Here is a 22,880-nt window from a genome sequence, read left to right on the forward strand (position 1 = left end):
AATTAAGACTAAGGTGTTTTTCTAGAAAATACAACTTCAGACTTTCTACTTGAAAAACTCACATTTAATTCAGTGTGTTGCTTTTAATTTCTTACTAGCAGTTACATTTTTTTTTTGGTGTATTCGCCTGTAGCTGTCATTTCACAGTCTTTAATACACATTTTGTGCTAATATGATGGGTTTTGATGCAAAAGACAAAAATTTGACCTGAAAACACTAAAAATATCTGCATTTATAAAGGTAAAAAAGCTACTTATAATCTATCTGAAGGGTAAAGTTCATTTCTGACACTGACTCCCACCCAAACTAAACCAAAATTTGGCCACCTTAGAACCTGATCAAGAGTAGATTTTCAGCCCGATTGCTCAGATTGCAGTTTTATTGGGCCAAATTATACACAACAGGTTTTCTGTGACTTGAACTGCATGGCGTTCAAGTGAAAATCCCTCTGGTGCCAGCATGCACTTGTGACTGATGGACACACACACACACATCACAAGACAATAGAGACAAAGTGTGCATTTCTCCTCAAGACCTTTCAGTCACCGTGATGAAGTGAATCCTGACTTTTACAAAAAAGACAATCGGTGATGTTCCCTGCATGCATGCAGACCGAGGAACACCATGTGATGGATGTTTTGTAGGAATCAATTTAAGAAATGACAGTACTAACTGACATAAGAACATTAATATTTCCTAAATCCCGGTCCAAATGAATAGTACAAATAATGACAATAGAAACCTACCAATGGCTCATGAATATAAAAACAGTACTTGCTTCACCTCTCTATAGATAAAAATAGAGATATAGTTTGGAACAGCCATTACAAACATCACATCTGGATGCACTATTGGGAACTCTAATGCGTGCATTAGAACAGATTGCTTCAGTTGACTCTGTTGTAAACATGGTTGAGCAAACCAGGTGCGAATGCAGAATAAACATCTTAATAAATGTGCCTTGCAGGACAAAGTTGAATTGATGTCTGCTGGCGTGGAGGAGCAAATCCAAACACATGCTGTCAGGATATTTCCAGTAGTTTCTCTTACCTGTTAAACACTTTCTTCATCCTCTGAAACAGCGATGGTGATGCGGTGACAGTCTCTGATGGCATGGTCTCAATAGTGGTGACAACATGGTTCTGGTGCTCGGGCATCATCTCTAAAGCTGGAAACTAAAGCGGTCAGTCAGTAAGCAGTGATCATTCCTAAGGCTTTGGTTATTCCGATCAGCTCCAGCTCTCCATATTGCAGGTGACAATAAACAGGCAGGTGTATGTATCTCCAGTAAGTGCTGGAGGAGGAGGGATGCTGGAGGCTCCAAGAAGTCGCTGGATGTTACAGATTCATGCGCGATGTTGCACCCGTTCGCTTTCTGAGCAGATGTTTCCCGGTGCTTCGGTGCGCATTTTCTGAACGCCGGAGCAGGACTGCCGTGATTATTGAGAGGTGGTGCGCTTTTGAGTGAAATAGACCATCTGACCGCTAGAGGCCACTGTTTCCGACGGTACGCGTCAACCAATGAGAAGCATTTCAAAATAAAAAGCTGTAATAAAAAATGTGATAATACGTACTGTAATAAATAAATCTAATCATATCTAGTAAATATAAGAAAAATGCGGTACTAAGCACATTTACTAAATGTGCTGTAAATATAAATTAATTCATTAACAAATAAATAAATGTAAGCTGATTTATTGCATAAACAAATAAGTACTGTAATGTAATAAATCTAATCATATTTAGTAAATATAAGAAAAAATGCGATAATAAATAAATGTAATAACATTTACTAAATATAAATGTATTGTAAATATAAATTACATAATAACAAATAAATATATAAAAGTTATGCAATATTATGTAATGTAATCATATTTAGTAATTATAAGAAAAATACATTAATAAATAAATGTAACATTATACACAATAGAAAAAATATAATTTCCCCAGAAATCTTTCATTTAATACCTCATTAAAAAATACTTGAATTTTGACTTATTGATTGCTAATATTTGTTTTAAATGTTTAATTTTATTTTGGAAATTTAATTTCAGATTTGTAATGCGTGTATATACAGTACATATACAGAAAAAAATTACAATTAATTATTTCATTTAAATTCAAATGAAATAATCATTTTTATTTTTATCGTTTAATTTTAAATATTTTTTTCCTTTTGAGTTAAAAAAGAAAAACAAATGTATCTACTTTTTTGGCATGTTAAAAGAGACATCAAGATAAGATCAGACAAAAGTATTTCTTACTCTCTAAGTCACAAAATATACTAATGAATATGATTGCATCAAGACAAATGAAAATAATAATAATAAAGAATAAATATATGTAAATAATAACAATAATAAATAAGTATAAATACAGCAATAAATTAGACGATACTGAAAAGGAAAAGCAAAGAGAAAAAAAGAGGAAAAAATCTGCACCTACACAATCACTACAAATGGACAAATACAGTTTGCTCTTTGTTTATTAATAAATCAGAAATGACTAATCTTGAATGATTTAATTTAAGTGAAACTTTTTGTAATTTAATTTATATCAGCATTTTCTTAGAGAGAGAAAGAAAATTAAGCATATACTGGATTCTTTTGCAAGCAAATAAATAAATGCATATTCTTCTAGAGAAAAAAGAAGCCACGAAATGAAAACATAGCAAAAGGCAACTAAATGAATTCTCTAGCTTTGTCTTCAAAGTATGTAATCTTGCCATAAGGAAACACTGCAGGTACTTCAATTCCCTGTGCAGCGAGATGTCAAAACACAAAGCCCACGATCAGTTACTCATTCCTAAGGGGGCTGAACATCTAAGTCTAGATGCTTGTTAGTGTGCCAAAAGCCCAACAGTTATGGATGCTTCGGTCTGAAATCAATACATGGATTGCATTTACTTGCAGCACATCTTCATGTTTAATGGGTGCGCTTAGAACTGTACAACAAGTCAGTCACTCACGTTTGCAAGCTCTCGGTCTTAATTTGCTTCGATACGAAATGCTTTGAATTTAAATCAACATCCACTTTACGGAATGATAGATTAGTCCGTTCAATATCAGCTGGTGTTTAGGTTGGCTGTTTTCATACAGGCTTTGACCACCCATCACCCCTTAGTTGTCATGGAAACCAGTGGCCAGCATGCTGAACAGGATTGGCTCTCATATTGCATGTGTGCGAAACCGCAGCATAGAGTATATTCTTTGTGGCTGAAGCACAGAGAGAGGTCACGGACTCGTTCAGAGGGACTCTACATACAGCAGGTGCAATCATAACCCAGTGGAAATTCTCGTGTTAGAGAAGTAGAGCCGTACAGCAGCGCTTTAATGGATGTTGATCCGCTGAATGTTGACGAGGAAGGAGCTGGAATGATGATGTTTGATCCCACATGTTCTTCTGGCCTTGATCAAGCATCTGTCTGCTTGTTTTGAAGCTGATACAGAAACTCTGTTCCAAAACCTAGTGAGTTGCTTCACTTACTGCCTACATAGACAGCTGCTGAATTCTGTCCATCCATCCATCCATCCATCTATATATTTGAATGGGCTAGAAGACTACTACCAACCATTATGGCAACCCCTTTATAACAATCCACCCTTTAGAATAACATTTTGACCTTTCTGACATAATATTACATTATATTATGCATGATATTTCCTAGTTAATGCTGTATTTTTGCACTAAATTTCAACCCCAAAGCATTAGGAAATACCCAGTTACTTAGACCCTGAGGTAGGAAAATATGTGCCTACCTATCTATCTATCTATCTATCTATCTATCTATCTATCTATCTATCTATCTATCTATCTATCTATCTATCTATCTATCTATCTGGTAAATTTACACCACATGGCTAAACAAGCTCCTCGAGCGACCGGCCTGTTTGCAGGGAAGCGCTTGCGCCCTTTTCTGCGTGTAGTTACTCACGGGAGACTCACACGTACACAAACGCACAAGTATAATCACACACACACACACGCACAGAGAGAGAGAGACGCCTGGCAGGTCTTGGCGGAGAAGAGCAGCAGCAGCGGATTGCTGGCGCTGAGGTTCCAGTGCTTGTACTGTAAACATGAAGAGAGGGACGGACCCCCTCCATCCCCTCTCGCTCGTTCAGTTCCTTCTGTTCTGTTCTGCAGACTGATCCTCACTTGCCCAACCGCTGCTCGCACGTCGCATAGCGCTGCAGAGCACCGAACAGGTCATCGTAAGAGACATCTACGTGGGACGGCATGGAGCTACAGGTGGAGAGGAGAGAGAAATGGAGAGATCAAATACTTCAGAAACACACTAGTAAATATATTATGTTCTTAGTTTTGTTTAATGATGCCTTTCATTTTCTTAAATAGGTTTAATATTTTACAATGAAAAACAGTTGAAACGGTTGATTAATTGGCGATTTAGAAAATATTGTTTCAGCTGCATTTCAAGATTTTTAACTAAAGCTAAACCTTGGTTCCACACCAGTTTTTTTCTCTCATACTGAATATTTGTGCAGTACAGAATGCATAATAAAATAAATATGATTTTAAAATCTCTTATGCTCACCAAGGGTGCATTTATTTGATCGAATATACACTAGAAGAGTAATACTATTTAGTAATATTGTTAAAAAGTAATAAAATACTATAATGGTAATAAAATTACTTTTCTATTTTAATACATTTTATAATGTAATTTATTCTTGTGATGCAAAGCTAAATTTTCAGCATCATTACTCCAGTCTTCAGTGTCCTTTAGAAATCATTCTCATATGCTGATTTGCTGCTCAAGAAACATTTTTTTATTTTTATCAATGTTGGAAAATATTAAGCAGATATTGTCACAAGTTTCCAGCGATATTGTCGACTTGATTGCACAGATACTATTTAAACTGAACTGAGCTGGATGAAGACATCACTGAATTCAATGAACTGCCTTTAACTGAAAACGGAGTGTTTACTATTGTCATTTTGCATTATTGACACACTATTTTCCTATTTAATACTATAAAGCTGCTTTGACAATCTGTATTGTTAAAAGCGCTATATAAATAAAGGTGACTTGACAAGAACAGTATTTAGTTAAAATAGAACTTTTTGCAACATTATAAATGTTTTTACTGTCATTTTTATTCAAATTAACATGCCCTTGCTGTATAAAAGTACTAATTTCTCAAAAAAAAACAAAAAAAAAAACTCCACAATTAATTTCCAAATACTCAGTCATTTCCAAATGTGCACATTTCATTTTAGTGGAATGAACATGATTAGATGTGGTTGGATTATCTCAGTTTCCTCAGGGTAGTTGGGCTGATATAATTAAAATGTAGCTAATTGCATACCTGAAATGTAGGTGCATAATTGTAAATCAATTTTGTGCAATCACTTAAACTTATAAAAATCTAAAAGTCATTTTAATTACTTTAAAACAGCCCCGATTAACAGTCTACAGATGTGTTATCAGTCACCAGACAAACACCATCCAAGGCTTAGAAGACTGAATGTGTGGTGATACATGGAAGGGAAACTAAACAGGATCAAGTTTGCTAATAATGCAGTGAATCAGTGCAGTGACACACTGCCATCTAGTGGAAGCTCAGAGAAACACAAAAAAAAAAACATTCAGCGTTGAACAATGCAAATTTACATTCTTTATTAGTTCAATATATTTTGCAATTATCACAGTGAAAAGGAAAAATACATGCTACTTTCTCTATTAAATTATGTTTCTTAAAGGGATAGTTCACCCAAAAATAAAAATTCTCACCCTTGTGTTGTTCCAAACCCGTAAGACCTTCGTTCATCTTCGGAACAGTAAACAGTATCATGACGCGAGCGTGTGGCAGCGCTGACCCAGATCCGGCGTAATGACGTCATCGCGCGGGATCTGGGTCAGCGCCGCCACACGCTCGCGTCATGATACTGTCATGAACGTGCGTCCACAAGTGAAACAATAGAGACGAAAATGTGGAATAAAGTCGTTGTTTTTGTTTTCTTTGCGCAAAAAAGTATTCTCGTAGCTTTACAGTTGAACCACTGATGTCACACGGACTACTTTGTCGATCATCTTGTTACTTTTCTGGACCTTGAACATCATGGTAGTTACCTTGCTGTCTATGGGAGGGTAAGAGAGCCCTCAGATTTCATCAAAAATATCTTAAATTGTGTTCCAAAGATGAACGAAGGGCTTACAGGTTTCGAACAACATGAGGTTGAGTAATTAAAGACAGAATTTTCATTTTTGGGTGAACTAACCCTTTAACAAGTCGACAGGATAAAAAGTCCATATTTATATGCTTTTACCATTACAATTTCATTAATATAAATATTTTCTCATGTAATCTCAAATTTTGAATTTGTGCATTAATATTTTGGGTTAAAATGTATATAGACCGAAAAGTTTATACTTGGCTGCTCTGTGTACAAATGCCTTGCATTTGTTTAACCTTTAATAAAATTAGTAAGGCATTTATCATTCACAATCTGGTGAGGTAAAAACTCCATGCATATTAAGACAAGAAACTGGCATTTAAAACAGTTAAGATGGAGACTGTCAGACTGCAGGACGCTGACGATGGTTGCATGATGCAATGCGCTGAAAGTCTGCATGTGTGCCGTGATCTCGCAGAGCTGCTCGCGTCATCACACACGCTGGGAAAGCTTCCAGAGATAAGTGTGCCAACGTGGACAGGTTTACTTGTAAATCTGTGCTGATAATCATGTGAAAGGATTTAAGTAAACTCTCCAGGCAAAATGCCACCGCACGCACTGACGGTAACAAACATGTGAACACAACTATGTAAATCACAGACCTTCTGCTACCGATCCCTCATTATTTCTTTGTTGTACATTTTCACTTTATTTCCAGGTTTAATTTTGATTTTATATTCTATACATCTATTGTGGACTTTGAAGCCCACTGTACTTTAAAGAATACCATCTTGTTCTTGTTTTAAGCATGAACTCACTTCATTGTGTTCAATGTCTTAGACAACAAGACTTCAGTTTGCATCTAAAGTAAGTGTACTTTGATTTAAGGCTGTTTAGATATTTGTATTGCAAAACGAGGACAAAAATATACATGAAGGTATTTTTTGCAGTGCATGCAATATTTAATGCAACATCTTTATGAATTTAAGTCATTCTGCTCTGACTTAAAGTCCCCATGAAATCAAAATTAAAGATTTTTGGGTGTTAATATGTTAGTCTTAAGGTTATCTAAAACAGTGACGGAATTCACATTTAGAAGATATAAGCATTCAAAGCTTGCAGTTCGTCACTTCCGCCAAAACGGCTCAACGATTTTTTTGACGTCACATCGTACTTCAGCGTCTCATCAAACTTTCTGTCCAATCAAATGCTCTCTAGAATCCGAAGCGCCCGCCCCCTACACTATAAAATAGACGCTGAAGCCGTGGCTGAAATCGGTCACTTGTCCACAGAATTAGTATTTTCTGAACAGTGAATGGCACGTAGTGCACTATATAGGGGACAGGGAACGATGCTTTCGTAACAGTGTAAATATGCTTTCCATTGAGAAAAAAAGAAGTCTGGTTTTGCGCTGTGTCACCGCACCACCGCACAGCACACACACTCTGCTCCGGTCCAGAGACACGATAGCACGGAGCGGATCACATGCGCGAGTCGGCGCAGACCACAAAATGTATCGGAGCTATTTGAATTCTACACAGAATGCTATATTTTATAGCAATATGGATGAGATTGTGGCTGGCATACCCTGTCAAATGCGGCTTTACGGAACTCAATGGCTCTAGCCCAAGATGTGATATAATGAACACTATCGGCTATTTTAAAAAGGGGCGGGGCTGCTTGATATGTCCCGCCCTGTCTTCCTGTTTCAGTTAAAATGACATCAACACAGAGTAACGCTGCATGTTTCTAAGCATTTCAGGAGACCTTTAAGAACTTTTTAAGGCCCTAATTTGTGGAAGAACAAATTAAGACTTCAAGATGCACAAAAGAAAACCCAGAGGAAAGGACCAAAAAGAACAAAAATTTTAATGTTCTGTACAAAGCAATTAGCATGTAATCTGTACAGTTTGTGCTTGCTCAATTACATCGATACATAAACATACTCACATAATCTCTGTTAGTCTAATGTGCCAGGGAAGAAATCCAAGTGTGGATTCCACAGGGCCGAACTTCAGCACCAGGTCTGGGTCCGGTATGTTCTTTGACTCTGCACAGGGGGAAAAAAAAAACAGGCATCAGTGGAAAAAGCCTGAGGAGCTTCTGAAGATGAATACGGAGAACACTACAGGCTCTTTTGTTAACTGAGAAGATCCTGGAGACCATAGAAACGGCAAAAACCACAGATCTGTCTCTCAACACAACATATCCTCCAGGATGAGTGAGCTCAGCGAGCTGCAATCACACAGGAGCGATGATGCTCATATTGTTGCAATCAGAGGTTGTGCTATGAATATTCTTCATCACTCTGATGGCCTGAATTGTACATTCTCTATTGTGCCTCTTGTTATTTGACATTATCATGTTCCTGATATATACTATTCTATTTTTGTAAGTGGATTTTGGTTTGATACATCCAACATTATTGTAACTATAAATAATAAATCTTTTATCAATATAAATATCTTGTAATACAATTTTGTATAAAATTGATTTACATGATTAATATTTAACATTATGACCCAATATTTATTCAAATGTCAATTTACGGTTTTTATTCGGTCACAAAAAAGGTCAATTTATTTGAAACATCAAAGGTTTAAATCTTTGCATCTATAAAGAAATGTCAAAATACCATATAAATGGTGGGTAAATTATTATATTGTTTGGTATTTTCAATGTTTTATGAGTTTTTAAATTTTTTTTTTTTTTTACATTACACAGTTTTTAAAAAGTTGATGTTAAAGGTGTTTTATTTATTCTACTCTTGTACTGTGAAAAGACATCACCAATACAATACCCCATTAATTATTATTTCACTGGCTTTCACTTGAAATTTCTCATAAGGCACTTTGAAAACTTTGTCTTTTCTCCTTTTCTAATCCCTATCGGCATTCTTCACTAAAGAAAGGAAAAGATTTGACCAGATCCTTTAAAAGACTAAATGCTCATATATAACTGTTTGTGCTTGTCAGCTGACAGACACGCTGTAACCTCACCTCTGAGTAATGAGTCCAGCACAGTGACGTTAATGTCTTTGATTGTCTTTTCCTTCTGCTCAACGGCCCTGCAGAGCTGCTGGGCTGCCTGGACGATACTGAGCCGCCCATCGTCTGGAGATAAGACTTTCACCACTGACTGACAAGGTAAAACTATAGAAGACAGGAAAAAATAGCTTTATATTAAGTGTGGACAACATTTAAACAGACTAAAGCAATCAGGCAATGCATAGACATTGGTGTATTTTCCATTTAGAAACTGAGTAACTCAGAACAAGTGACTAAATATGAAGTCAGTCTTCTTGTTATAGTCAGACGTGTGATGAGACAGATTAAAACAGCAATCACAAGGCTCATACAAAGTTATTTTAATGATGAAAATTTGAGGGATAAAATTAGCAGCGATATATATATATATATATATATATTGTTCATGAGTCTTTTGTTGGTCCTGAGCAGTTCAACTGCCTGCTGTTCTTCAGAAAAACCCTCCAGCTCCGCCACATGCTTTGGTTTTCCAGCATCTTCTGCATATTTGAACCCTTTTCCAACATTGACTATGATTTTGAAATCCATCTTTTAACACTGAGGACAATAGAGGGACTCATGCATAACTATTACAAAAGGTGAAAACATTTACTGATGCTCAAGAAGGCCACACAATGCATTGTGTGAGTACACAGTACTGAGTACACAGAACTGTACTCATCCAGAGCGAGCAAAGGGGCTAGCAAAATCACTCCCATCCAGCACACTCCCTCTTTGAACTGTTGCCATCTGGTCAACGCTACAGAGCACTGAGCACCAGAACGACCAGACACAGGAACAGTTTCTTTCCTCAGGCAATCCATCTCATGAACACTTAACAATAATCATGGAACACACAACACTAGTATACATTATTTATTTTAAGTAAGCATACTTACTTACATTTCAAATTTGCACATATCATACCTGTACTTTCAAAATTGTCTATTATGTATTGTGTTTTTGCTTTTTTTTGTACATTGTCTATTTTGTATATTTGTATATTATTCTTTTATTATCTATGTCCTGTCTTGTCACGGTCATTCTGTTGCACTGTGGAGCTTCTGTCACTAAAACAAATTCCTCATGTGTGTAAACATACCTGGCAATAAAGCTCATTCTGATGGGGGTGTAAACTTTTTTAATTGGATGATCAGGGTAAATTGTACCTATTTTATCTTCTGGGAAACGTAAGTATTTATGTAGCTTCTGAAGTCCAGTACTAAATTAAAAAATATGATTGTTAAACAAAATGAGAAGAATTTACACATCATCCTCCTGTTCAAAAGTTTAGGCTCTTAATGCATTGTGTTGCCTTCTTGAGCATCAGTAAATGTTTTCACCTTTTGTAATTGTCCTCAGTGTGAAAATATGGATCTCAAAATCATAGAGACAATGTTGGAAAGGGTTCAAATATGCAGAAGATGCTGGAAAACCAAAGAATGTGCAGGAGCTGGAGGATTTTTCTGAAGAACAGCAGGCAGTTGAAAACTAAATGATTTTTAGTTTTCAGCGTTCAGTTTTTAATTGTAGTGTCTGTTCTTTTACCGAACTAAATGATTTCTATCATCTGCTCAGGACCAACAAGGGACTCATGAACAACTATCACAAAATATAAAAACATTGTGGATCATCCAGGAAATGACACATAGTATTAAGATTCAAGGGTGTGTAAACTTTTGAATGGGGTCATGGGAACATTTCCTATTATTATCAATGTTAAAAACAAATTGCTGCTTAATACTCTTGTGGAAACAATTTTTTAAGAATTTGTAATGAACAGAAATGGACAGCATTTGAAATAGAAATCATTTGTAAAATAAGAGACTTTACTGTCATGTTTAAACAAATTAATGCATCCCCGCTTAATAAAAAAACGAATTAATTTCTTTGAAAAATCCTCCCTGATCCCACACTAGGGTTGTGACGGTGAGGAAATTTTCCCACCGGTTAACCGACGTGTGATAATTCCGGTATCACCGTGGGGGCGGGGCGGGGGCGTTCCCTCTTTTCCTCGCTTTCAAATAGCTTGTAAAAGCTGCGTGCGTATTTTACTTTCACTTTCAAATAGCGGCAAATCGGCGTCAATTGCTTGAATGCAATAACAAAATACAACGTCAAATTCACTTCAGCCTATATATAAAACATAGAACTTTTATTAACAAAACAAATAAATATACACCATGCTATAGGCCAGGCTATGCCTAATATAAAATAACAAATAACTTACATAAAGTTTAAATAGCTATACAAAACTGGAAATAGGCCAAGTAAACATGTATAATATATAACCAAATAAATAAGAAACGTAGAACGTTTATTAGCAAAACGAGTAAGAAAGCTTGGAGGCATGGCGTACACCTTGATGTCAAAAAAATTAAATAAATGACACCAAGTTTAAATAAAGTAAAAATCAGCAAACAATGTGGAACCAATTAAATAAGAAACGAATGTTTAAAAAAAACTTCCAAAATCACCTTAGATAAACGGCAAACGTCAACAGGCTTTTCAAAATCCAAAATATTGCCAAACAGGTGCTTTTGCCTCTTGTTTCGAAATGAAATCATCCGCGATCATCTTGTCTGTCTCACCTCACTCTTCTTGTCAGTCAGCTCGACTCGCTCTCCTCACTGGAGAAATTAAATCTGATCTGTGATGCGACGTTCGGCACGCTGCATTGAGCAGCCGCGTTCAGCTTTTAATTGTAGTGTCTGTTCTTTTACTGAACTAAATTATTTTTATTACTATAAAAAAATCAAAACGACGGTGGGGGTCGGTGCCGTGGTGGGCAAGTGACATAACCGGTGTTGCGGCTTAACACCGGTATCACCATCAGCACCTTCTATTGTGGCAATCCTCTCACACCTTTGAAAAGTATAAATATGTTGGCAGAGCAAAATCTGAACTACTAGTTCAACTGAATCAGCAGAAAAGTCCTTATTGTTTTGCCCAAAAAAATATATAGGCTAGGAGTAAAACAATAAGCGAAGAGGGTTTTCCCATGTATCACTGTCACTCTGGATCGAGTTCCATACGGTTCTTAAAACATGGCTTGCTCAAGGCAACTTTGGAAAAATAAAACCAATTCCCTGATCTACAGAGGTTAGCAACAATGAATCTTTTCCAAACAAAACTGCATAATAGTGTCTGTTTCTCCACAATTAACATGTGAATTAACAAGTGTTTCCAAACCCAAGCCATGAAAACGAAAAAGGTGTAAACAATTAATCATTGTGACCCATCACAGACATCATAAAGGTGCAAAACCTGCATTCATCCTAGACTAAATATTCTGATCCAACCTGTTTGTACAGGCGTCCACCCACAGTGAGTGTCTCAAACAAAAAGCAACAGTCGTTTTCTCGGGTTTTGAGCCTCACCTTGATGCTCTTGTTTATCTGAAGTATCTGTACCATTCTTCATAAACTCCACCGAGTATTTGGAGATGTCCATTCCCAAAAGCTCCTGTTGCTGTTTCAGGATCTCCTCCATGAGTCTGGAGTTATTCCTCCTGAAGACACCTGTAAAACAAGACGTCCCACACCCATTAGACAATATAACTCCAGAAAGAAACCCTCCATGTTCTTCATCCATTAAAATTAGAAACAACCATAAAAACCAGCTTAGACTTTAGCATCTGTTATATCATTAACATCAATCTAAAAAGTTATCAGCAACCTCACACTTTCAGAAGACAAATTTAGACTCTCAACATTTGAGGCTAATTAAGAAACGTGTCACATGAGAGAACTCAATTTGTTGAACTTGACAATGTGGTTTAGATCAGTGGCTTTCAAATGGAGGGACACAGTTCTGTTCTGACAAGGAACAATCACTGTTAAATAATAAAACAATAAAATAAAGCAAAATTAACATGATCATCTATTTTTAAAAGGGAGGAGAAAACAAATCTTGAATCAAAACTGAAAACCACAGACTTATTGGTTTCGTCTTAAAATTACTTGGTCCATAGTGGCATGAACGAATAAAGAGTGGAATTTACTATTAATAACGTGATTCAGATCTCTGTTAACCCTTACCACATATTTGTCAGTTATAAAATATTTGTCAAAAGTTACAAGCAGCATATGATATCAGACACTCCCCTGCTTCCATTGAGAAATATACTGAGGTGAAAGGCACTGTTTAAACAGACCAGACAGATTGTTACATTATAAAGACAAGAATTAAAGTTTGAGTAATATACTTTTCAAAACCTTCAAAAGGGTTCAAAGAAATATTCATGCAAATAGTGGTATTACAAAGTCTAGTTTCATTCTTGAAATCAAGGAATAAGAAGTTTTGGTGCATGTCTCACACGTTTAGTATATAGTTTATGTATTTAAAATCCCTTTTTTCACGTTTAATTTGATGCAGAAACCAAAATGGTACGTCTCGCCTTTAACCCATATATTGATAACCAACCATAAACAGTGTTGGGGGTAATATATTGCAAGTTACGTAATCAGATTACTTTTTTCAAGTAACTAGTAAAGTAACAAATTACTTTTTAATTTACAAGAGAATATCTGAGTTACTTTTTCAAATAAGTAACGCAAATTACTTTTTTTTTTTTTTTTCAATTTATTGACTGACAGCTCTCCTGTCCCCATGTTGAGAGAAACCAGAAGATGTTACTGTAGTTCAAAATAAATATGAATATGCATTAATTCATCTCACTCACACAAAAAAAAAACACAGATTCAGTATTCCTCAAAATTAATACAAATAATGCAACTCAGAATATGATGCAAACCTGCAATAATTAAAATGTTAAACACAAATATCTTTTATGTATTTAATCTCATTCTATTAACCAATGTCTTTGCTTCTGACCTTCGATGATCCAGTTCAACCATAATAAGCAAAAATGACTCTAGACAAACATTTGTGTGTTGAAATTTCTTCTTCTGCATTCTACTGTACGGACGTAAATGTACTTCCCTTCAGCCTGAGGCTTATTCATACATTTATTCATATATTTGCCAAAAAGATAACTTTTTTATTTTAAAATCAAACAAGCAAGCCCTGTCCAGATTTTAAAAGTAACGCAACGCATTACTTTCCATAAAAAGTAACTAAGTACCGTAATTAGTTACTTTTTTATGGAGTAACGCAATATTGTAATGCATTACTTTTAAAAGTAACTTTCCCCAACACTGACCATAAACATACTATATCTGACATCAATACGAGTAAAAAAAAATTAAACATTGGCATAAAAGCAATCATATCCTAACACAAAGTAAGTTACATTAAGTGTGCTAAATGAACTAGTTTGCTCAAATCATGAAACAGCATGTGACTGCCATTCACTTCCCTTTATTCAATGCATAAGAATCCCAATAAGTCTTACCTTGACTATCATACACACTGATATATGAGATGCCCACTGCCATGCACCAGACCACTAGATTGGCGACGTCAGTGAAGTGGATCTCCTCCTCAGTGATCAACAACCCCACATGAAGAGGCAGCTTCTCTAACGTCCTGCCATCGGCTCCCCAGCGAACCCGGCGGCTGGTCCGTTTGCCTATGGCTCCAGTCTTTTTCGGATTGTGAAAGCCGAGGGCAAGCGGCAGCAATAAGCCCACCACGGCCCGTTTCCACCTCCAGATGTGGACTCGGAACCAGGCGACCAGCGCGCGCTGCACATACAGCAGCGCGTGCAAAAAGCGCCAAACCATCTCATACAGTAAAGCCATGCTTCAAAGTCTTAGAAACGCGTTCCTAGTTGAATGTATCTATTTGGAAGTAAATTCCTCATATTAAAGTAATCCGTGTCGGTGTGAGCAATGGTCTATCGAGAAATGAGCCATTTTGGTCACTGCCAACACCGCAGCGCGCCGGCTGCCATTTCTTCATCTTGTCAACCTTTCCACTCTGAACCCGCTGCGGTGTGACATGGAGCGCTCTGATTGGACGGCTGACAGAGCGCTTGCGCGTCATTCTAATCCCTGGTCTGGGATCGGTTGTGACGTTCCCCGGCAGTGCTAAGGCGGGAGAAGAACATTTAACGGCTGATCTCAGATCAAAATAAAATCAGGTTTCAGCCTTGCGCGAGATGGTGCAATGCGATTGGCTGCTGTACCGGTAAATGGAATATATGTAAAAATCCTATTACTGAAATGTCTATTAATTCGATCTATATTTTATATTATACTCAGCGTCATAGAATATATAAAACGTTTTATTGAAGGACGTATTTTAATATAATAGGATTAAAACGACTTTTAACACGTACTACTACTAGCCACTATTAAATGCATCAACATTGCAACTATAAAACGATAATTAATATATATTTGAATTCTATTTTATAGAAATATTTCTATATAAATTTTTAAACTATAATACAGTATCAAATGAAGTTTTTTCTGAATATATTAATATGAAATGGCATTTTATGAGTCTGTTTCTGATTTCTTTCGGGAGTTTAATGAAACGAAGCTATATTTTCCAAAGCCAAATACAATTGGTTTTATTTTGTTGTGTCCAAATCACTGACGGTGACCAATATTGGACAAGATTTAATTTATTGTTCGTTCTATATGGGATGCAAACAGAAACGAAGCATGCAGAGAGGCAGAACAACATTGCAATGCCTTCATATGTAAGGATTACATTTACAAATCATAATCATCATACTCCTCGTTGTCTGTGTGTTCAGTTTGGCTCTCCAATAGCAAATCTCTGGTCTGCTTCTGACAGATATCTTGTGCCAGTACATAAGCTCGCCGTTCATCAAGAGATTCATGGACGGCGCTGCAGAAGTCAGGCCTGATTTCCACATCCTTTGCTAAAAGGGCCTTTTTGACCTGGATGAGTTCACAGTTGCACTGCCATGGGTTTCCATCCAAATATAGAACTTTTAGTTTTGGTAGGTTCAATGCAGGCAGGGTGGAGAGTTTGTTGTTGCGCAGATATAACACCTGCAGTCGCCTGAGAGGCTTCAGCTCACGCTCATGTATCGTGTCAATGTTGTTCCCCTTCAGATCCAAACGGACCAGTGTCTCAGGAAGCCTGGTATAAAAAAGAATATTAAAAGAACTGATTAATAGAAACAGTTATCAAGATATTCTTGAGCCATTTAACGTGACCAATTAATCACATCATATTCAGTCTCTTAAAAGAATATATAAACAAACAAATGCATAAATACAGTAAATTATGCACGCATAAATGCATAAATAAATGTATAAATAAAGGCATAATTAAACAAATGCATAAACTCATAATTAAAATAAAATAAAATATTACAATGTACAAATTTTACATTGTAAATGTGTAAATTAATGCATAAATAAATGAATAAATAAAAGCGTAAACTCATAAATAAATGTGTAAATTAATTTGTAAACAAATGCATAATCTCATAAATAAATTAAATAAATGCATAAATAAATGTTTCAATTAATGTGTAAATAAATGCATAATTAAACAAATGCATAAACTCATAAATAAACTAAATAAATGCATAAATAAATGTTTCAATTAATGTGTAAATAAATGCATAATTAAACAAATGCATAAACTCATAAATAAACTAAATAAATGCATGAATAAATGTTTAAATTAATGCGTACATTAATGCATAAATAAACAAATGCCTAAACTCATAAATAAATGTGTAACTTGATGCGTAAATAAATGCATAATTAAACAAATGCATAAACTCATAATTAAAATAAAATAAAATATTACTATGTAAAAACTATACAAAAAATTGTAAATGAATGCGTAAATAAATGAATAAATAAAAGCGTAAGCTCATAAATAAATGTGTAAATTAATTTGTAAACAAATGCATAATCTCGTAAATAAACTAAATAAATGCATAAATAAATGTTTAAATTAATGCGTAAACAAATGCATAAACTCCTAAATTAAATTGTAAAAATATTACTATGTAAAAACTATACAAAAATGTGTAAATTATTGCATAAATAAATGAATAAATAAAAGCGTAAGCTCATAAATAAATGTGTAAATTAATTTGTAAACAAATGCATAATTTCATAAATAAACTAAATAAATGTGTAAATAAATGTTTAAATTAATGCGTAAACTCATAAATAAACTCAAATAAAATAAAATGTTACTATGAAATAACTATACAAAAAAAGGCAAAAACATATCAAAATGACTAAAATTGAAATTTAAATAAAACTGGAAAATATTAATATTAATTATATTAGTCATACTAATTAATATTAATATCAAAATGTTATTTATTTGTTAATAATGTTAATTATTTCATTGATACTAAAAACACAGATTGACTTTTAGTTTATGTCAGAGGAAATCAAACAAATAACAATACATTAAGTGAAGAAAAAGATGCACATAGACATGAGGAATAGCAGAAAGCAGATTCTGTTCTAACGCTAGGCTGGTTAGTTGAATGCAGTTTCTCAGGGCATTGGCTTCAAACTTTTGGATGGAGTTGTTTTCCAAAAAGACATGTTTCAGTAGTTTCATTCCTGCTAGCTGTTGGAAAGTGACTTCCTGGATATTGTTCTGCCTGCAGTCCAGCTTCTCGAGTTTAGAGGTCAATCTAGCAGGCAGTATTCATAGCTGGTTTCCTGCCAACTCACACACAGACAGATTAGGCAGGTGAAGACCCCCGTCCACTGACACTAGCCTGTTAGAGCTGACAGAAAGGGTAATGAGGTTGTGCAGCTGGGACATGTCACGATTCCTCAGCGATCTAATCTGATTCCTGTCCAAGTTCAGATGAACCAGAGACCGAGGAAGACTATAAGGGGCTTTGGTGAAGCTGCAGTGAAGAGAAGAACGTTGATGATATGGAGGAGATCCTGTTGCTTCCCATGCTAAGCAAACTGAGAAAGGGCAACCCGGGAGCGCCATGTATTGATTCGATTTTATTTCCATCCAGATAAAGACACTCAAGCCTCTGAAGTAATGCTAGGGTGTTTGTGCGTAAAGTGCTAATCTGGTTATTCTGGAGGTGCAGGACCCGCAGCTTCTTGAGGCCCTCCAGGGGCGACTCTTGCAGGCTGTGTATCCTGTTGTGGGCCAAATGGAGGATCTCCAGGCCCGAGGGCAGGCCGCGGGGACGCTGTCTTAACTTGTTTTTCTGAAGGTCCAGAGTTCTTAACAAGACGTGAGATCTGAACACATCGGCGTCGATCTGCTCGATCTCACCAGACGACAGAACTACTTCTTCAAGTCCTGGCAAACCAGAAAAATCTCTGACCTATGAATAACACAATCTGGTTAAAACCAATATAATAGGCACTGAGAATTTTAATTTTAATTAAAGAAAGATCACATAGTACAAAAGTGAAAAAATAATAATAATAAGAGAAAAGCATTCTCAATCTGTAATGTGACACATTTAAAAAACAAACAAACGGATATTTACAAAGAAAAAATGATTTCATCCACTGGGAATAAATAAATAAATAAATCTGTTTAAAATCAATTAATATAAAAAAACTATAATAATAATAATAATAATAGAAACTTTAATTAGAGAAAAATCACATTGTCTAAAAGTGTAAAAAATGAAACTAAGAGAAAGGTATCCTGAAATGTTCAAATTCACTACAAATGTTACCTCTGTAATGTGACATTTCAAAGTAAAACAGGATATTCAAAAAAATACAAATAAAAAATGAATCCCCTGGGAATTAATAAGTTAATAAATCAACCTTTTTAAAATCAACAAATACAATAGGCTATTAAAACAAAGAACTACTAAATAAAGAACATATTAGGATATTCAATAAGAAAAAAATATTTTTATCCACTGGGAATTAACAAATAAACAAATCTGTTTAAAACCAACTGATATAATGGAAATAAATACATTTAATTAAAGAAACATTACAGTACAAATGTGTAAAAAATAAAACGAAGAGAAAGACATTCTGGAATTATGAATTGACTACCAATTTTATCTCTGTAATGTGAAACATTTTCAGGTAAAACAGCAAAATTAACAAGAAAAACATTTTTTTTCATCCGCTAGGAATGAATGAATGAATAGATAAATAAATAAATGTTTTAATCCTGAACAGCAATATAACAATAACAAAGAACAAACAAAAAACTAAGAGAAAGACATTCTGGAATTACAAATTGACTACCAATGTTACCTCTCTAATGTGACACATTTTAAAATAAAACAGCAAAATTAACAAGAAAAAAAATGATTTCATCCACTGGGAATGAATGAATGAATGAATGAATGTTTAATAAATACATTTAATTAAAGAAACATTACAGTACAAATGTGTAAAAAAATAAAACGAAGAGAAAGACATTCTGGAATTATGAATTGACTACCAATTTTATCTCTGTAATGTGAAACATTTTCAGGTAAAACAGCAAAATTAACAAGAAAAACATTTTTTTTCATCCGCTAGGAATGAATGAATGAATAGATAAATAAATAAATGTTTTAATCCTGAACAGCAATATAACAATAACAAAGAACAAACAAAAAACTAAGAGAAAGACATTCTGGAATTACAAATTGACTACCAATGTTACCTCTCTAATGTGACACATTTTAAAATAAAACAGCAAAATTAACAAGAAAAAAAATGATTTCATCCACTGGGAATGAATGAATGAATGAATGAATGTTTTAATCCTAAACAGCAAAATAACATCAATAAAGAACAAACAAAAAATGACCTTCAGCTCTTTGAGGGGATTGTATCCCAGGTGTATTTCCTTCAGGTTGTTTGAGACGAGCGGTGGTACAGCCTGAGCCCTGAAACATTGCACTGAGCTTGCTTGCTCACAGATGCAGTTTTTTGGACAGATGTAGCTGCAGTGGCCATGTTGACTGTAGAGTAAGACACACAGAAAAAGGCACTGAAGCAGCATTTTGAGCGTCTGAGGCTTAAATAGCTGAGGCAGATTCACGCTTGTGAGAATAAGACTCCTTTGCTTTATTTGGAACAATGGCTGAGATCACTATCTTGGTTAGAAAACAAATTTGACGCAAGGAACTGGCATATCAGCAGTAGAGAGTCCTGTCTGTTTGCAGATGTAAACTTGCTGATGAACTATTTACAACCTATTCTGTTAAACAAATGCATTTCTTATGTATAAATTATTTGGCCTCTCTTTGCACCCAGTAATATTAACTTTACAAAATGAAGTTTTAAAACCTAAAATGTAGAAAAATGGATTTTGGACTGCTGGATTAAAAAACTGCTGACATTTATTGACTTCATTACTTTTTGTTTTTTGGTATGTTGTTTGTTCACTGTTTTTGTTGCTATAAATCTAATAAAAAACAATATTGAATATTGACTTCATTACTGACAGTTTTTTTTATATACTGTATATAAAATAAAGCTTAAATTTCTAAAAAGCTAAAAAAATAATAATTTTTAATTAATTAATTAATTAATAAAGGTTGGGTGGTGCAGAAAATAATCACAAATCTCAGGTTTTTGAGCCAAAGGTGATTTCATACTCTATTAATTTAACATTTAATAATGTGTAATTAGCATATACATATATATATATATATATATATATATATATATATATGTGTGTGTGTGTGTGTGTGTGTGTGTGTGTGTGTGCGTAAAGTTAAAAAGTTAAACTATCTTGTCCTTCATGTTATATAAAATAAAGCTTAAATTTCTAAAAAGCTAAAAAAATAATAATTTTTAATTAATTAATTAATTAATAAAGGTTGGGTGGTGCAGAAAATAATCACAAATCTCAGGTTTTTGAGCCAAAGGTGATGTGTGTGTGTGTGTGTGTGTGTGTGTGTGTGTGTGTGTGTGCGTAAAGTTAAACTAAATTAAAATGAGAAATGTTGTTGTAATTTTATTTTAGCTAAAATAATTTTGATTTGATTTTGTTGTAGTTGATTACTATATATACATATATACATACTATATGTGTATATACTGTATATAGAACTGTATAATATATTTGCAAGTGTTAATACAACCCCAATTCCAGAGAAGTTGGGACATTTTGTAAAATGCAATAAAATCAAGAATCTGTGATTTGTTAATTCTCTTTAACTTTTATTTAATTGACAAAAGTACAGAGAAAAGATTTCCAAAGATTTCACTGACCAACATGAACGTATTTTGTAAATATGAACAAATTTTGTTTTTGACGGCTGCAACACATTCCAAAAAAGTTGGGACAGAGGTCAAAATAAAAGTGAAAAGGTTATAGAATATCCACGTTAAACTGTTTTGAAACAGCTCACAGTGAGCAGGTGAATTGGTAATAGGTCAAGGTATCATGTTTGGGTATAAAAGGAGCATTTCAGTCTTTGCAAGCAAAGCTGGATCATGGCTCATCACTTTGTGCCAAATTTCACAAGAGAAGTGTCAAACAAATCAAAAATCACATTTCGCAATGCAAAATTGCAAAGAATTTAGGTCTTTCACAAAGTACCATACATAAAATTGTGAAAAAATTCAGGGAATCCAGAGAAATCTCAGTACATGTAGGGCAAGGCAGGAAACCTCAGTTGAATGTGCTTGACCTTTGAGCCCTCAGATGGCATTGCATAAGGCTGCGTTTAGACTGCAAGTCTTAATGCACAGATCTGATCTTTTGACCATATCCGATTTTTTGGCACGTCTGTTTACATTCACTTTAAACATGACTGGTATCCGATATCTGTGTTTACATTAATTCCCACCCAAAAGGATTGTCTGCAGTGATCGCTTTACTATGCACATGGTAGACCCTCTGGTTTTAAATGGGCGTGCTATTCAAATTATTTATATAATTCACGTCGAATGGCCATTATTATTTGCCAGCATGGACAACGGCTGTCATGGATGTTTTGCAGCACAAAATCTGACTGAACGGATAAAAAAAAATAATTTGTTAGACTATTTTATCTACAGCTCGTTAGAGGTAGAATTCTTTAATGAAATAAAGATGATATTTATTGAAATGAATTCGAATTAAGGAACGCATGCACCCACGTGCGAGCGAGTGATTGTGAAGCATTGCAAACAAGCTTGTCGGTTTAATTACAAAAACTGCTAAGTTCTCACCTCATTGCTGAGAAATATATGTAGCTTTTAGCTGTTGTATTTTCAAAATTCACAGGGCGGGGGTTGAAAACCAGCTCCTGAATGTGCAAATTCTTACCTATAAAAAGTTTCCATCTCAATAAAATGCGAGTGCATACAGCACGCCGGCATTAAAACACCATCAAAAATCTTTATGAGCAAACGTGTCGCCTTCGCATTGGGAGTTCTGTGGAGAATCGGATATGCGTGTTTAGACGTAGGTCGGATGTCCAGATATCAGATGTGTATCCAATTAAAATCCACATTTGGAAGTGGCTCAGATCGGATGCAAAAAAATCGGATCTCGTGCGGGTTTTTGTGTTTACACGTGTGCAACAAATTCTGATCTGTGTCAGATGTGAGCGAAAGTTCTGATTTTTTGTGCCAGTGTAAACGCAGCCTAAGATACCTTCATGCTGCTATGTTAAATATAGCCACATGGGCTCGGGAGTACTTCAGAAAACCACTGTAATTTACCACAGTCTGCTGCTGCATCAAGAAATGCAACTTGAATATCTATTACTCCAGGAGAAAGCTATAGGCCTACATTAATTCTATGCAGTGATGCTGCCGGGTTCTCTGGGCCAGAGCTCATCTCAGACAGTCAAAAAAGACAGTGAAAATGTGTGCTGTTCTCAGTCCCAAAGACCAAAGGGACCATCCAGACTTC

The 22,880-nt window shown here is 35.0% G+C and overlaps 2 protein-coding genes and 1 pseudogene across 2 annotated transcripts in view; all 3 read right to left on the reverse strand.

Moving 5' to 3' along the window:
• Positions 1-1,444, reverse strand: part of slc35f1 (solute carrier family 35 member F1) — a 100,695-nt gene extending 99,251 nt beyond the window's left edge. The window contains exon 1 of the mRNA XM_016295795.1: positions 1,051-1,444. Coding sequence (XP_016151281.1) covers positions 1,051-1,160 — 110 coding nt within the window. The 5' untranslated portion in view covers positions 1,161-1,444. The remainder of the gene's footprint in view (positions 1-1,050) is intronic.
• Positions 1,445-3,866: 2,422 nt separating this feature from the next.
• nus1 (NUS1 dehydrodolichyl diphosphate synthase subunit) lies at positions 3,867-15,057 on the reverse strand. Its single transcript, XM_016295796.1, has 5 exons — positions 14,524-15,057; positions 12,548-12,688; positions 9,141-9,293; positions 8,092-8,191; positions 3,867-4,248 (listed from the first exon to the last, which is right to left on the reverse strand). The coding sequence occupies exons 1-5, from the start codon at positions 14,870-14,872 to the stop codon at positions 4,158-4,160; spliced, it is 834 nt and encodes a 277-aa protein (XP_016151282.1). The 5' UTR covers positions 14,873-15,057; the 3' UTR covers positions 3,867-4,157.
• A 736-nt stretch (positions 15,058-15,793) lies between these two features.
• On the reverse strand, positions 15,794-22,625 carry LOC107603059 (nephrocan-like; annotated as a pseudogene).
• Positions 22,626-22,880: the final 255 nt, after the last annotated feature.

This window comes from Sinocyclocheilus grahami, unplaced genomic scaffold (genome assembly GCF_001515645.1).
Source record: "Sinocyclocheilus grahami isolate Dianchi unplaced genomic scaffold, SAMN03320097.WGS_v1.1 scaffold340.1, whole genome shotgun sequence".
Lineage (NCBI taxonomy): Eukaryota > Metazoa > Chordata > Actinopteri > Cypriniformes > Cyprinidae > Sinocyclocheilus > Sinocyclocheilus grahami.

Excerpts from the sequence above, each read along its gene's own strand:
- nus1 (XM_016295796.1), bottom strand. The coding sequence starts at position 14,872 with ATGGCTTTACTGTATGAGATGGTTTGGCGCTTTTTGCACGCGCTGCTG. Across the intron at positions 12,689-14,523 it reads CAGTGTGTATGATAGTCAAG|GTGTCTTCAGGAGGAATAAC; the intron begins GTAAGACTTATT and ends CTTGTTTTACAG. Across the intron at positions 4,249-8,091 it reads ATTAGACTAACAGAGATTAT|CTCCATGCCGTCCCACGTAG; the intron begins GTGAGTATGTTT and ends CTCCACCTGTAG.